Consider the following 15,013-nt stretch of genomic DNA (forward strand, 5'->3'; position numbering starts at 1 on the left):
ATTAGAAAGATGATTGAGCTCCACTGATGTTTCTGGCAAAGACAAGCAACATGATTTCATATAAAATTGAAAGGAAAAGATATAATATCAGATAAATTATGAAAAAGTAATGAATAATTTTGTAACTCCTAGACTGTAATATCTAAATAGTGTTTGTCACTGTCTTTTAGAGTTTTCTCCCTAGATACCATGTAAAGTTTGTGAATGGTTTTATGAAGCATGGAACATTTTATGTGCTACCAGAAAAAAAAGATAGGTGCACAATTAAATTACTATTAACCTGATAATTTCTGTCTTTCTTTATCAGAAGACACCCTATATGTGATAAGAAAAACTTTTGCTTATGAGTGTCATTCTTTGACCTTGCCAGCCCTCCAAATATTTCCTACACAGAGAATCAAGTTATATCCAAGCTTTTCTCTTTTTCTGTGATATTTGTAGGCTTGGCCTTTCATTTGATCCTGTGAACCAAACACTTGTCCAAAGTTTAAGCTGCCATTAATAACTGCCGACTCTTGTGATCTTGCTGTCAGGTTTTTTTTCCTCTTTCACCCACTTTCTTTGATACAAGACCATGTCTAATATATTTTTGCCCATCATTCTGCTCTCTGTACTCTACTATCTTTCTCTACAAGTTCCTGAACCGTAGCAGTATTCCCAAGTATTCATCCTTTTCTCAGCCTGTAGCACCCGTCTCTATTTGTCTGAGACTTCTGCTTGTTGGACTAAATTTTTCTCTGACTTTTTGCATTTTGGGCACCCGTTTAAAAGAGCATTTAAAATATTTGTATATACAAATATATTTGTATATGTACATCAACATAGTTGGTTTAGATTACACTATTAGCTGGCATACAGTGTAAAAGCTTATGATCTGTAATTAATGACTGAGAAAAAATATTCTTAGAAACAGTTAAACAAGTGAAAGTCTATAGAAGCTTCCCATGATGGTGTTTTTGCATTTTTCTATTTACTACTCAGAAGAGTTGGAATTAAGTGCCCCCACTGGACTGGAATCACAGCATCACTAAAACCAGTTTTAGCCATCACTTCTTCAAATGTCATATTTTTTCTTTTTAAAATAAAATTTTACTTTAATTTTCAATCCTGTTTTAATCAGATCCCGTTTAGAAAAGGTCAAAAATGTCAATCACTTGTTCAATCTGTGCAGTTTTAGTTTTCTCCTAGAAAAAGGAGCATTTTATTTTCCTATACATGAACTGGAAAACAGTTGATAAATCCAGTGAATAAACTTCAGTTAGGACAAAGCAGTTCAGAACTATTGATTTTGGTGAAGCTAAACTTATTTATCAAAGAAACTGTTTCCAAAATTTGAATAGGTGAATTTCCTGCCTAATGGAAGTCAAACTAAATAGTATGTTAATAATAAAAAGTTTCAATAGAAGTCTGAAGAGTCAAATTAGAATTATTGGAAACATACGCCTGGGAGAATGTAAGCAAAAAAATGGATTGTAGTAGGGAGTCAGTATTGGAAATAACAGGACAGCAGCAAAGTGAGCCAAGAGGCAGAAAGCAACATAAAAAAAGACAGCAGGTTCTAAATACAGTTGAACACACCAGCTTATGAAATGTGAAATTTAATCAATATTCCAGATTTTTATTATTTCTTCTTTATTAGCAATTGTCTTCAGAACCGTTTGACAAAGTATCCTGTTCCCTAATAGCTCTGAATATCCTTTTCTCCTGAAGATTTGAGCCAGGGAGGATGTATCTACTAATGGGTTTTTTTGTTTGTTGGTTGGTTTGGGGGTTTTTTGTTTGGTTTTTTTGTTTGTTTTTTGGTTTTGTTTTTGTTTTTTTGATAACTCAATGAGCAGGAATCTGCTTGGAATCTGAAGATTCTAGACAGCATTGTGACTCATGATGAAACACTAGAAACTGTCCCACCAAGCTGTCTAGAGATTCAGGTAGTGACAGAGTTAAAGTGTCAATGTTATTTCTATAAAATGATAATACAAAAAAAATCAATTATTGACTGGTCTTTTGAACAAAATGCAAACATACAAATTGGGTTCTAATATTCTAATTCTAATAATCCTATATTCTAATGTAATGTATTTCCCACAGATAGATTCTGTGGGAACTCGTGCAGAACAATTGGCTTTCATTTAAATAATAAGTGAACAAAGCTCATAGGATTTCTAATCAAAAATATCACAAAATTGATTTTAAAAAGAGGAGGGAAAAAATCTGAACACATGCAGAAGGGAAGACTGTTTGAGATGTCACACTCACTTACTCTGGAAGACCCAGAAATGAATATGACAGAAGATGGCAAGTATAAAATAGAAAACAGTGAGGCATGTCTAAAAAAAACAGCATGCCATTCAACTACATACAAAGAAAAAAATCCAAGTATACATACTCCTAAAAAAGTTCCACAAGTGTTAAAAAATCAGATAGGACAACTGTATTGGCTAGCTTTGAATAAAGATTTCACAATAAAATATAGACAAGATCCACCCAAAGTTGCTCAAGGGTTTAGGCAGTGTAATTAAAATGCTGATAATTCCCTTACAAAATCATGGTGAAAAAGAGAAGTTTTGGTGACTCGAAAAAGCCTGAATACATATCCACCTTTAAGACAAGAAGGAGGACCTAGGCAATGACAACTACAGGTTCACTGCAGTCCTTGGGAAGATTATGGAACTTGTTTAATTGGAGACAATTTCCAAACACATAAAGGACAAAAAAGGGACTCAGGAGCAGTCAACATGGATTTGCTAAAAGAAAATAACAGTCAATCAACCATTATTTCCTTCTATTATTAAATTGACAAAGGTAGAATGGTGGATATAATATACTTTCACTCTGCTATGGCTTTTGACTCGGTCTATAGTATTCTCATCTTGGAAGCTCAACAAACATGAATTTGATGAATGGAAAGGAAGTATGTTAAATATTATTAACATAACTTTGAGGCTCTAAGGGTGACAATTAGACATTCAATAGTTGGCAGCCAGTAACAAGCACAATATTCCACAGGTTTCTATGGGAAATTACACTGTTCTATGTCTTCCGGAGAGACCTAGAAAATGAGAATGCATCCTCAACAAATATGTGGAGGATACTAAACTAGGGGGCATGGATGATATACTAAATGGCACAACTTCTGTCCAATGAACGCTGAAAAACTTCAGAATGGAGTAAACAAACCCTTCTTAAAGGTGTGCACAAGGAAAGGTGCAAAGTTCTACATCTGGAGCACAACATTTTTACATGTTATAGGCTGGGAATTGAATAGGTGAGTAGCAGCCCCAACTAGAAGGTTCTACCCATTGTAGTGGCCTTGATCTACTGTTAGCAATAATTTTACTCTGAGTGGGAAGCTTGACAACTTTGAGTGAGAGGCTTCTGGAGTTCCTTTCAAGGAACATTTTTGTGCTGCTGTGATATTCACCTAGGATATGCAAATGAAAATTAATTCAAATGTAGCTTTAACTTCTAAAGTGATACTGACTTGTTTTGAAATATTGATGATCTCTTTTTTTTTTTTGTTGCCTTTATGACTTCCCAAAAAGAAATCAATCCTGTTAAGTTAGAAAATTGTGCTTAATTCTAATAAACAATTTTGTCTTTATCAGAAAATTATGGCACATGTTAAATGAAAAAACAAGAACCTTGTAGCTTACTTTAAATGAATTATAATTAATTTTGGTTTTTGATAGGATAAAGATTAACAATATTTTAAAATCTATGTTCAGTATTTTGAATCTGTAAAAAAGCCCGACCAATTTTAGTCTACGAAGGAACACATACCAAACCCAATAGGCAGTTTTATTGTCCATGTGCAATCCAAACTACTAGGATAGTTGCCAGGAAACCCAGGGCTGAGGATCACTCCACTGAAGTCTGACATTCCACCACCACATTGTGCTGAAAAAAAAGGCAAAGACCTTTTTCAGAGGAGTGAAATGAGTTAAAAACTAATCCAGAGTATTGAAGATCCTCATCACATTAATAATACAATAATAGTTAGGTTTATATTTCAAAAAACATACAAATATTTCTTTACCACTAAATATCTATAAGAAAGTAATTTACAAGTAGGTACTTTAAAAACAGGTATCTGAATTGACTAGGTTTTAACTTAGGGAACACAGGCACCTGACAAGAGAACAGAATCATTTCGGCTGGAAAAGACCTCCAAGATCATTGAGCCCAACCTCTGACTGATCACTACCTTGTCAACTAGACTATAGCACTAAGTGCCATGTCCAGTCACTTCTTGAACACCTACAGGGATGGTGACTCCAGCACCATCCTGGGCAGCCAGAAATTATCTGAAATGCCTCCTCCTGACCCTCCTCTTCTCCAGGGCTAAACAACCCCTGCTCCCTCAGGCCCTCCTTATATGACTTGTGGTCCAGACCCTTCACAAGTTTCACTGTCCTAATGTTTACTCTGCACTCTGCATGAACTGTCTTTGTGACAGGCAAGAGGTACAGATCAGCTCATAGCAGCACTGAGACATCAGTTTGTAAAGGAGCATCTGAATAATATAACAATGTAATTTAAAGACTCTGTACTCAAAGTGTTTGAAGAGGCCTTTTAAAAACTGCATCTGTATCCTACTGTTCTAAAAATGAGATAAAATGAACAGACTTCGAAAAGGTACACACACACATACTTCCAGACATCAAACTAAATCCATATTTCAACTTATTTTTTTTTAAGGCATGACATCAGTGAATAAAGTAACTTAGATTTCCATATTACATTTAAAGGTGTTAATTATGATAAATAGAATTTTTGTTTAACAGCTTTGTCCATGTAAAAGTTGCTACATCATTTGAAACACAAGTAAAAATCATTACTTGCAAAAAAGAAGGAAAGTAAAGGGAAAGAAAACCTCCTAAAATTTCAGCACAGTGTCTTTGTCTTCAGAATTTACCAGGAGCAGTGCAATTATAATACCAGACTTCCTAACCATATGTTAATGTTTAATGACAGAAACTGAAGACTAACTCCTGAAAAAATTCTTACAAATATCTCAATCTTGTTGAATATTTATAAATTCTAAACTGAGGGAGCTCAGTACCTCATAGGAGGTTTTTAACACCCCACAGGATTAAGAACAGGATTATCTGAGGCTGTTCAAGAGGATATATAATCTGTCTTCAAGAAAAGCAAAGTAGAAAATCTTTAATGAGCAGGATTCTGTTTTCCATACATTCAAGATTACAAATAGTGATAACTTTTAGTGTTAGGGAGCCCAAACAAAAAGGCTTTTCTATGGAGCGAAAGAGAATACAGCTAGAAGGAGTTTTAAATTCCTCACATTTATTCCTTATACAAAGAGAGTATATTTAAATACACTTGAGATTTTTCATTTTCATTTCTGACAGGTTTTCAGTGTTTTTTTTTCAGTAATATTAATATGGACATGTATATAATATAACTTGACAAATAATGTGTTTTCTGAAATTGGGTAGACATGCCTATGTTGAATCCATTAGAGATAAAAATGCAATGTTATTTCTATTTTAGTATCTACTACAATAGCCATCATTTTCTGGGGAAATGAGCCCTAAATAAATTACCTATGTTTTTGAGGGTCTCTGGAGGTCTCAATTCTGATAATGAATTGATGATAGATTCTGGCTAAACATATAGAATCATATCATACATATGATACAGTTTGAATTGAAAGAGACAACATACTTCTTTCTTTTCCTACTTGGACATTTCAGAAAAGATTTGCCAATATAAGTTTGAGACAACCTTTGAAAACCCTTAGTTTAATTTGACCGTTTTCACATTTAATTAAGTTATTCCAGTTGTCCCTATTCTTTCCCCTACATGTATCTATTTTGCGTTCTCTGGTTTCTCATTCTGGCATATTTAAGAAACATTATGTAAAGTGAACATACCTAAACATATTGGAATTGGATAATTCCATCTTCTTACTGGTCCGGGCATACAAGTGATATGTGAATGTCCCTAAAATGACACAATATGTGCTAATTTGTATAAAAAATATACAGCATACAGCACAACATTAATATCTCAACAAAAATAATGTATCATTTAATACATCATCAAAATATATAAACCCAAAAATATAACAATAATTGTACAGTGTGAATTGTATCATACCTTCATATAACAGAGAAGACTGTGACTGTAAGTCGACTAGATAATTGAGTCTATGCCATTTATATTATTTCTAAAAGTATAGCAATATCCAGCTGGCCTCTGTACACACTTCAGTATAAACCAAGGGTCTGGAAACTGAAGGTCTAACTGAAGCAATATTTACATGGCATTGATTTGCTTTATTTGTTGAACATGATAAAAAGACATAAACTATATAAATTATACACCGCTGACTGTACATCTTAAATTTGTAATAGGGACACCGTCTGTGTTGTTCATCAGACTCATATAATTATAATTGTCTTCCGGCAACAGCAAAAAAAAAATAGAAAATCTTAAGAGAAAACTGTCCTTGGGATATCTTGCAACACCATATAGTCACACTGTACAAGCCAGAGAAACAATATGTAGGGAACAAGCTTTATATGGGTGTTTACACAGTCTATTTTCTTTATTTCACCCATTTACTGTGGCTTATCTGCTCATAAACTTGTATTTAAGTGTGGAATTCAAGCAGAGAATAAAAAAAATCCATCAGGTTGTTCCCAAGAATGACCAGCTAAAATCAGGCAACATAAGAAATAAATTTCAATAGTCATTATCAAAGCTGCAATCACAGAACATTTATTTCAATTATTCTTGGAATGCTAGAAATCTACAGGCATGTCTAGGAATTCTATCTTGAAGGAGGAAACTGTGATACAGGTTCCAGATCCAAATGCCATCTGAAATCTAGAAGCAGACAAGTGTATTTAGCTTCTATCACTATACATAAACTGCAGGTTGGTTGTTTCTTTTTTTGTCAAAAAGTATAATTCGATTTCTATTTTTGATGCAGTAGATACGAACTTAGTATTTAGGTCTTCAGAGAATTATGTAAAAGACATATTTGAAATTATTAGCATTTTTAAAACTTCATTTAGTTGTCTGACACTCATCAACGTGTTACAGATGAGACTGATATTCATGAAGAAAAATAGGAAGTTAATTTTTCCTTTTGCTGTTTTGCTTCAAAGGCACCAATAACTCCATTAATGGTTAATCACGTGCTGTTATATACAAATTATTTTCCCCCTGTTAAAAACTTTTCTTTTTGCTATGCATAGGTAATGTGATTATTTTCTCTCTTTTTGGCTCTCAAAGAGCTAGATGAAGGGAAGACTGTAGAATCTGCAGAGTCACACAAGTTTTTTTGGGGAGTGTGTCAAGAGAAAACAATACTCAGTTTTGGATCTGATTCTACAGTGTAGCTGTACAAATTTTAGAAAATATTTTCCAGGTCTTTCTTATAGGCAGACATATTCCTATTGATGATTTCCAATCACTGCATTGCCCTTGGTTATAACTTTTGCTAATGCAAGGACATAGCAAATTTGTTTGGCAAAAATATAGCCCTATTTGATAAACTTTTTGGATAAAACCCCTCAAGATATTACTGAAAGAAAATAACTGACACTATCTGATTCACTAAGAAAAACAATTTTTCGCCTTTGTTCTTATTCCCACTCTTTACTTTCTTTCTTTTCTGTCCTGTGCATAGACAACTATTGTTAATTGTTCATAAAGCGATTAAACTTATTTAGCCAACACTTCACCGTTCAGCTATGAGTACCAAAGATGCCATCAATAGTAGATGATAACTGATCATCACTAATGCAGAGGAAGCACAAAGCCATACATTTCTGATGGAGCTTCTATGCGTATATTTGGATAGTTGCTAATTTAATATCTAGCAGAAAAGCCTACCAGTCCTGCAAACTCATCATGGGTTTAAAATTTGCAAAGAGTTCATTGCCCATTTTATACTGACAGATACAAACATAACCATGCGAAACAATTAAAAGAAATTTGAAATTGGAAACTTGTCTTACCTGAAGAGAATAACCCTGATCACACTGGAAAGACACCACATCTCCAACCATGTATCTGTCTCCAATTTTGATTCCACTGCTTGGGGTCTGTGGTTCAGGACAAGAATCCAAACCTATAGCTGAGAAAAGCAGAGAAGTTTAAACGTCCCAAGGAACATAAAATGTGGGTTTAGATTCACATAGAACTTCTCTGTACACTGTATATAAGCACACTGTATTGATAAGTTTTAGGGAGCTCTTGGGTACCAGCAGTTGTCTGTGGACTAGCAAGTGGTATATTATTTTGGAAAAACGGTTATATAAGGAGAAAAAAATGTGCTCCTGGAAAAGCTGGCAGCCCATGGCTTGGACAGGGGCACTCTGCTGGATTAAGAACTGGCTGGAGGGCCGGGCCCAGAGGGTGGTGGGGAACAGTGCCGCATCCAGTTGGCAGCCGGTCACTAGCGATGTCCCCCAGGGATCAGTGTTGGGCCTAATCCTGTTTAATATCTTTATTGATGATCTGAATGAGGGGATTGAGTCCACCATCAGCAAATTTGCAGATGACACCAAGTTTGCGGGTGAGTGTTGATCTCCTGGAAGGCAGGAGGGTTCTGCAGAGGGACCTGGACAGGCTGGATAGGTGGGCTGATTCCAATGGGATGAGGTTCAACAAGGCCAAGTGCCAGGTCCTGAACTTTGGCCACAACAACCCCCTGCAGCGCTACAGGCTGGGGACAGAGTGGCTGGAGGGACCTGGCCAGGCAGAAAGGGACCTGGGAGTTTGGATTGACAGGAAGCTGAACATGAGCCAGCAGTCTGCCCAGGTGGCCAAGAAGGCCAATGGCATCCTGGCCTGGATCAGGAACAGTGTGGTCAGCAGCACCAGGGCAATGATTCTGCCTCTGTACTTGGCACTGGTTAGGCTGCACCCTGAGTGCTGTGTCCAGTTCTAGGCCCCTCAGTTCAGGAAGGATATTGAGGTGCTGGAGCGTGTCCAAAGAAGGCCAGCAAGCCTGGTGAAGGGACTGGAGCACAGGTCCTACGAGGAGCAGCTGAGGGATCTGGGGCTGTTTAGCCTGGAGAAGAAGAGGCTCAGGGGAGACCTCATCACTCTCTACCACTACCTGAGGGGAGGTTGTAGCCAAGTGGGGATTGGTCTCTTCTCCCAGGCAACTAGCAGTAGGACAAGAGGGCACAGTCTTAAGCTGTGTCAGGGGAGGTTTAGTCATTAGAAAGAATGTTTTACAGAGAGTCATTTGGCATTGGAACGGGCTGCCCATGGAGGTGGTGGATTCACAGTCCCTGGAGGTATTTAAGAAGAGACTGGATGTGGCACATAGTGCCATGGTCTAGTAGACAAGGTGGTGTTAGGTCAATGGTTGGTCACAATGATCTCGGAGGTCTTTTCCAACCTGGTTGATTCTGTGATTCTGTGCGATTCTGTGAAAAGTTACTTTTCATTTATCTTGTAAAATAGCATATTTCACTGAGCTACTGGTTAATTTGGTATCTACTGAGGGACATCAATACTATTTTCTGAATCTGAAATTTTCAGCATATACTTTGGGTTTAAACATTCACACTTTTGTACAGATTCATACACATACACCTCTATAAAATCCATACACCCATGTTTGGCTATTTTTCTCAGCATGGACCAATACTATAAATAGTATACTGTGAATTTTTTCTTTTTTTAGAGGTGAAAATTGTATACAGGTAGTACACTACACACATTATTTGGACATGTAGGAATACAAAGATGCATTTTCACTTTTACTAGATTTGGTCTTATTTTATTTCATTTTCATAACTTCCTTCTTTTTTTCCCCACTCAAAGTTGTAAGTAGCTGAGAGAGTACCTGCATTTCAAGGAAATGGCAGGATAATTCTACCTATAATTAATGTTTAGTTATAGACAAGTGATCAGGTAGCAATTTTGCAAGGCTGTGTTCTCCAGCTGGCTAATCAGACAACCAGAGCATGAGATTTGCATACGGTACAACTGACAAGAAATAACTGTGACACAATTATGCAGATCAGACACCAGAACCAATATAAGCACAGGGAACTGCACAGCTGGGAAGGAAAAAAAAACCAAAAACTCGCAAATCTGCAACAAACTATTAGTGATTGCCAGAATTCCTGTCAGTCAGCTAAAGCAAAGTCATTCAGAAATTACAGTCTTTTCTACTTGTGAGGTACTCAGCAATAATAAAAAACATATGAAATAATTCTGTGTGCTCACCAAGCTGCAGGTATTTCGCAGTTAGTTAAGAAGCACAACTGCTATTTTCAGTTTACTCATTCTCTCATTTTTGCCGAGTGACTAGTATTTGTGTCCTACACATACATACTGTACAGTACATATGTTATTGTATTGAGCATAATTTGTAGATTTTGGCAAAGAGCGGTGTGTTGTGGGGCTGCAGGGGTGTCACTTGTGGGAAGAGACCAGGACTGCACTGGACACAGTCGATTAGGATTGTCATATGAGCATATCTGCATTTACTCCTGGCTGATGTAGATTCAGAAAAACTTTTCCGAGAGCAAAAACAACTTAAAGATGAAAGCAACACAAACTAAACTTCACAGTCCCCACAGTACAAGTTTCAGGTCTGAATTTGGTCACTTGAAATTAAATGAGGATTTTACTAATGACTTTGAAGTAACAATATGTAGCTCATTTTGCGCAATAGTACTAAATATTCCTCTTTCATATGGTTTAGATACAATCGATGTCTGGAAGCAGCAAGCACTCTCTATTAATTGAATATTTCTGAATTACCTGTATACTCAAGGTGAAATCCAGCAGCTGAAACACTGATATCAGATTGAAAATTTAGGTACAGATTATTTGATGTACTGTTTAGAAGTGGAGGTATGGTTGTTCCTGAAAAGAAAATTCAAAACATTATTGAAATGCACAGAAACTGAAATAAATACATACATAAGTATGTGTATGTGTAGAGAGTGAAGGAGAGGAAAAGGAGAAAGAGGTGAGAGAGGATGGAAGGGAGAAAGATAGATCACATAACCAATTCCACAACATTTTGTCATCATGGATGCTATCCACATAAAACTTTTATTACATTTTCAGTGCGCCACAATATCAGAGACTTGAACTGTAGACAAGCAAAGTCTACTATAAATTTATATTACATGCTTTTATCTACAAAAGGAGAAATATTCACTAGGGTTTTCTTAAAAGCAAGAACAAATCCTGTAACAGGAATAATTTTAAACATAACAGTCACATATATCAAGCAGCTCTGAAAATATGTTGTAGAACTGTTCTTAGAAATGTGAATATTTATTTGTGTTTCAGCACAAGACAATATTATCATCTCTGATCTCATACCATATACCTATATGAAGTAGAATGAAGAAAAACAAAAGAAAACAAGAAAAAGTAAGGCAAACAGAACTGTCTCCTTTATCTAAAATAAGGATAAACAATGCATCCTTTTGTCATGTAAAATTTCAAGAGAAACCTATTTTTGATGTTTGTGTTTCTGGACCCTACTATAAGACTGGGAAAAAATTTGGATTAATAGAGATTTAGTGTGGGAGTCTCTGAATGTTATTTCCTTTCTAACATTTTCAAATATATAGCTTTATGAAAGTCTGCTAAGTGATGACTGATTAAAAAAGAAATATTACCTATAGTGAATTACAGGAGAAACAAACACACACACTGTGCTTGTGCACGCTCACACGCGCACGCACACACACAAGAACCAGAAAGAGCTGTGTGTTTACAATAAAGAGTTGAATCTGTGAACCACTTATTGTAAAATCTTCTCAGTCACCTGAATAACTTCCAAGCCTTGGAGCATTGTTGTCAGCACCATCGTAGAAGTCTAAGGAATCCCAGTTGTGTTCTGTGGCAAAACTCACCACTTGCACCTATGAAGAAAAATGTGAGGTAAAGAACATAAACTTCCTCTCTGTATTCAAGCTCAAAGACAACTCTAAATTGTAGCCTCTGTTGCTTTCAGTCATGAAAAGTTGTCTTGCTCTCCTTGTCAAAGAGAATGGAAAATCACCACTAAGTGAATAAAAAGGCAACTTTTTTTTTTATTTGATTGCCAGTTCAAACTGTAAATCATGTAACTACCACATATTACCTCTGACAAGAGTCAAACAACTGTGAAAATCATATGGGTTTAGAATATGATTTCCTTGTTTGGAGGACATTGAGGAGAAGACAAAACATGATATCTTCAATTCCTGCACTTCTTTTTGTTTCTCTCTAGTTTATTCATGAATAAACCAGTCCTATCCTGATGCATGCTTCTTCATCAATATCAGCTTCTTCACCTATATTATTCAATTCTGCCTCCAGGAAAGAGCAACCTGCTGTGTTTGGTTACCTCCATCACTGACTCATCCCCTGAGGAGGAGCAGTCACTAAAATGCTACAAATAAAAGGCAGAATAGTCACTTCATTTCTTCCAGAGGTGTGTAAGGTAATAGACCAGTTTAAGGCCGCAATGACAGTTCTCAGTGCTTACAGAAAGACCTCGGCACCTGGAGGGGATATTCTGAGAAACCCATTGTAAGGTGATAAGGCTACACTAAAAAGGACAAAGAGACTGCTGATGGCCTCCCCGAAGACCCTAGCACCTGGGTGAGACTTCCCAGCAACAGACTGATAGGATCAAGGAAGGATGGAATAGTATGGAGATAGCATGGCCTTTCTTCACAAACATCCTACCTGATGGGAACTCAGGAAGCAGACCCGTAGGCCTATGTCATCTGTCTATCACCCCAAAAATGAGTTTATTGACTATAGTCACTCAAACTGCCTAAAAAGAAAAAGTATAAAAAGAAATTGGACATGAGCAAAAATGGGGGAGAAGTTCCATCATTTCCGATGAGCTACCTTTTCTCCTTCCACTCCTCAGGATGCTGCAGAGTGAGCAATTGTTTTTATATTTTACTTTGCTTTCACCTTTACTAATTGTACTTTGCTTTTTTACTAATTGTACTTTGTTTCCTTATATCTTGCCTTATATATATTTTATCTTTACCTTATAGATTAACTGTACTTTGCTTTTTTTGCTTTCCCCTTTACTCTTAATTTGATATTTGACCTTTACCTTATAGATACTAATTTTACTTTGCCTTACCAATTTTACTTTGCCCTATACCTTATAGACTACCAGGCTTTATTGCCTTAGATCATGTACTCCGACTCATTGTATGTGCTTTGCCTTACAGTCTGTATTTCTTGGTCTTAGAGAGTTAAGCTGTATGCTAGTGAGAAGCGCCAATATTCTTTCCTTTTTGCCTTGAGTTACTGAGTGTGTTTAGATTTTTTACTAGTCTTTGTAAATTGGTCTGTCATGGAGGTGGGTTGCTTGAGTTTTATATTGAGGTGTTAAAGTGATCTACTGCTTCTTAGGGAGTTATGTTGTTTTTGGAGAGCACGCTTCTGGTTTGAGGTTTTATTAGTTAAGTAGAATTTTGCAGTTAAATGTTATCACTGATCATGTGAACCCTATAACTTGTCACAGATTTGTATCAATAAAAGTTATTTCATGAGCTGCTAAGAGTTAGTCCATTTTTGGGGTTTTTTTTTCGGTGCTGGCAGGCTTGTCGACAGCAGAATAACTCGTAGGAGAAACTTGCTGAGAAGGTTCTCCATTGCTATTAAGAGCAGTCCCCAGAAATAGGGTATCAAAAGTCCTGTCCATCTCAGTGGTCAAACTGTCAAACAAAGGGTCTCCCCCTACGGAGATGCTGACTGACTGTTTTCAGACTTTAAAGGCTTAGAAATCCCGGGAAGGGGACACTAATAGACAAAAAAATATATTAATACAGATAGGACAGAAAATCCTTCATTTCTGCTCCTTTTCACGTGACAAGGTGTCAACATGCTTCCTCTCATAAGGACATGCAAAGTGGTAAGACTCCAAGAAGGAGGATATATTTGTTCTCATATAGTGAAATTACACCTCACAAAGTAGAGAAATACCAGGTTCCTCTTCTGGAGGGGAAAGAGTCTGGTGTTTTTTATTTTTTAGTGAAACTGTTTACTGAAAAGCTTTTAAAGAGTGACAAAAGCATGATGAAACCTCAGCCAGCCTCAGAAATGAGTACCTTCATCATTAAGTTGGAGAATTATGTTTCTTCTGCCTCAATTATTCTTCTTTTTTTTTTTTCTCCAAAATGGAATAGCTTCGGTGGAAGAAATAAGCAGCAGTTCCAGTAAAAGTAAGTAATGAAGTTATTTTTTTATGTGAAATATATGACTTGGGCCTTCTACATAAAAGGAATGTTTAATTTGGCTATTTATTTCTTGGATGGGGGCTTTAAATACTGTTCTTTTTTGTAGGAATTGGTCATATACTACAGGCAAAGGATTTTTTTCTTTTTTTTTAAAGTGAAGCATTGCAGAGGCCCTGACTGTTGGCATGTGTCAGGTACTTGGAGGATGCCCACTGGGTCTGGTCTCCCAGAAAATTATGATACTTGTCTGTTTGGTTCACAAGGGATTCAGAATGAAACTTATAGGTGTTGTCTCTGTCAGAATATTTCTGAGGAGGTACAGAATGGGGATCACAGGCACACAAGAAACCTTCAGAACAAATTTCAAATTATCTGGCATTTAGGTGTTTTCAGGGACAAACTGATGCTAACTATAGTTTTTATATTCTTCATAAAACATCTAATTCAAAACGTCTATTTTAGTGAAACTGAAGCTAATTGCTCTAACTAGCAGTTGCCCTAACATGCAGTCAATAAATAGGCAGACATCCCTTCAGGCAGTGATTGCAGTCAGAGTCTGTATTAGGTTTTTTGAATTATTTACTCAAAGTGACTTTCTGTCCTAACCTTAGAAGGAACTATGGTTGAATTAATTTCCTGATATAAGGTATTTAAGTTATGTGCCCAAAGGGAAACTTTTGGTGCACACTTTGTATTTACCTTAATATACTTTTAAATGTCTGCTTTTTGATTTGATATGGGGCAGCTCAGCATTTACATCTGATCACAATATTTCAGTAAATTCAACAAAGTAATCATACATA

At 36.3% G+C, this 15,013-nt stretch overlaps 1 protein-coding gene across 6 annotated transcripts in view; it reads right to left on the reverse strand.

Moving 5' to 3' along the window:
- CSMD3 (CUB and Sushi multiple domains 3) overlaps positions 1-15,013 on the reverse strand; it is a 621,549-nt gene that overhangs the window by 101,493 nt on the left and 505,043 nt on the right. For all 6 annotated transcript variants that reach the window (XM_027684441.1, XM_027684440.1, XM_027684437.1 and 3 more), the window contains 5 exons: positions 11,786-11,882; positions 10,762-10,866; positions 7,992-8,110; positions 5,895-5,964; positions 3,781-3,897 (listed from right to left, as the gene is read on the reverse strand). In XM_027684441.1, coding sequence (XP_027540242.1) covers positions 3,781-3,897; positions 5,895-5,964; positions 7,992-8,110; positions 10,762-10,866; positions 11,786-11,882 — 508 coding nt within the window. The remainder of the gene's footprint in view (positions 1-3,780; positions 3,898-5,894; positions 5,965-7,991; positions 8,111-10,761; positions 10,867-11,785; positions 11,883-15,013) is intronic.

This window comes from Neopelma chrysocephalum, unplaced genomic scaffold, assembly GCF_003984885.1.
Source record: "Neopelma chrysocephalum unplaced genomic scaffold, ASM398488v2 Primary Assembly neopelma1_66, whole genome shotgun sequence".
In the NCBI taxonomy this organism is placed as follows: Eukaryota; Metazoa; Chordata; class Aves; order Passeriformes; family Pipridae; genus Neopelma; species Neopelma chrysocephalum.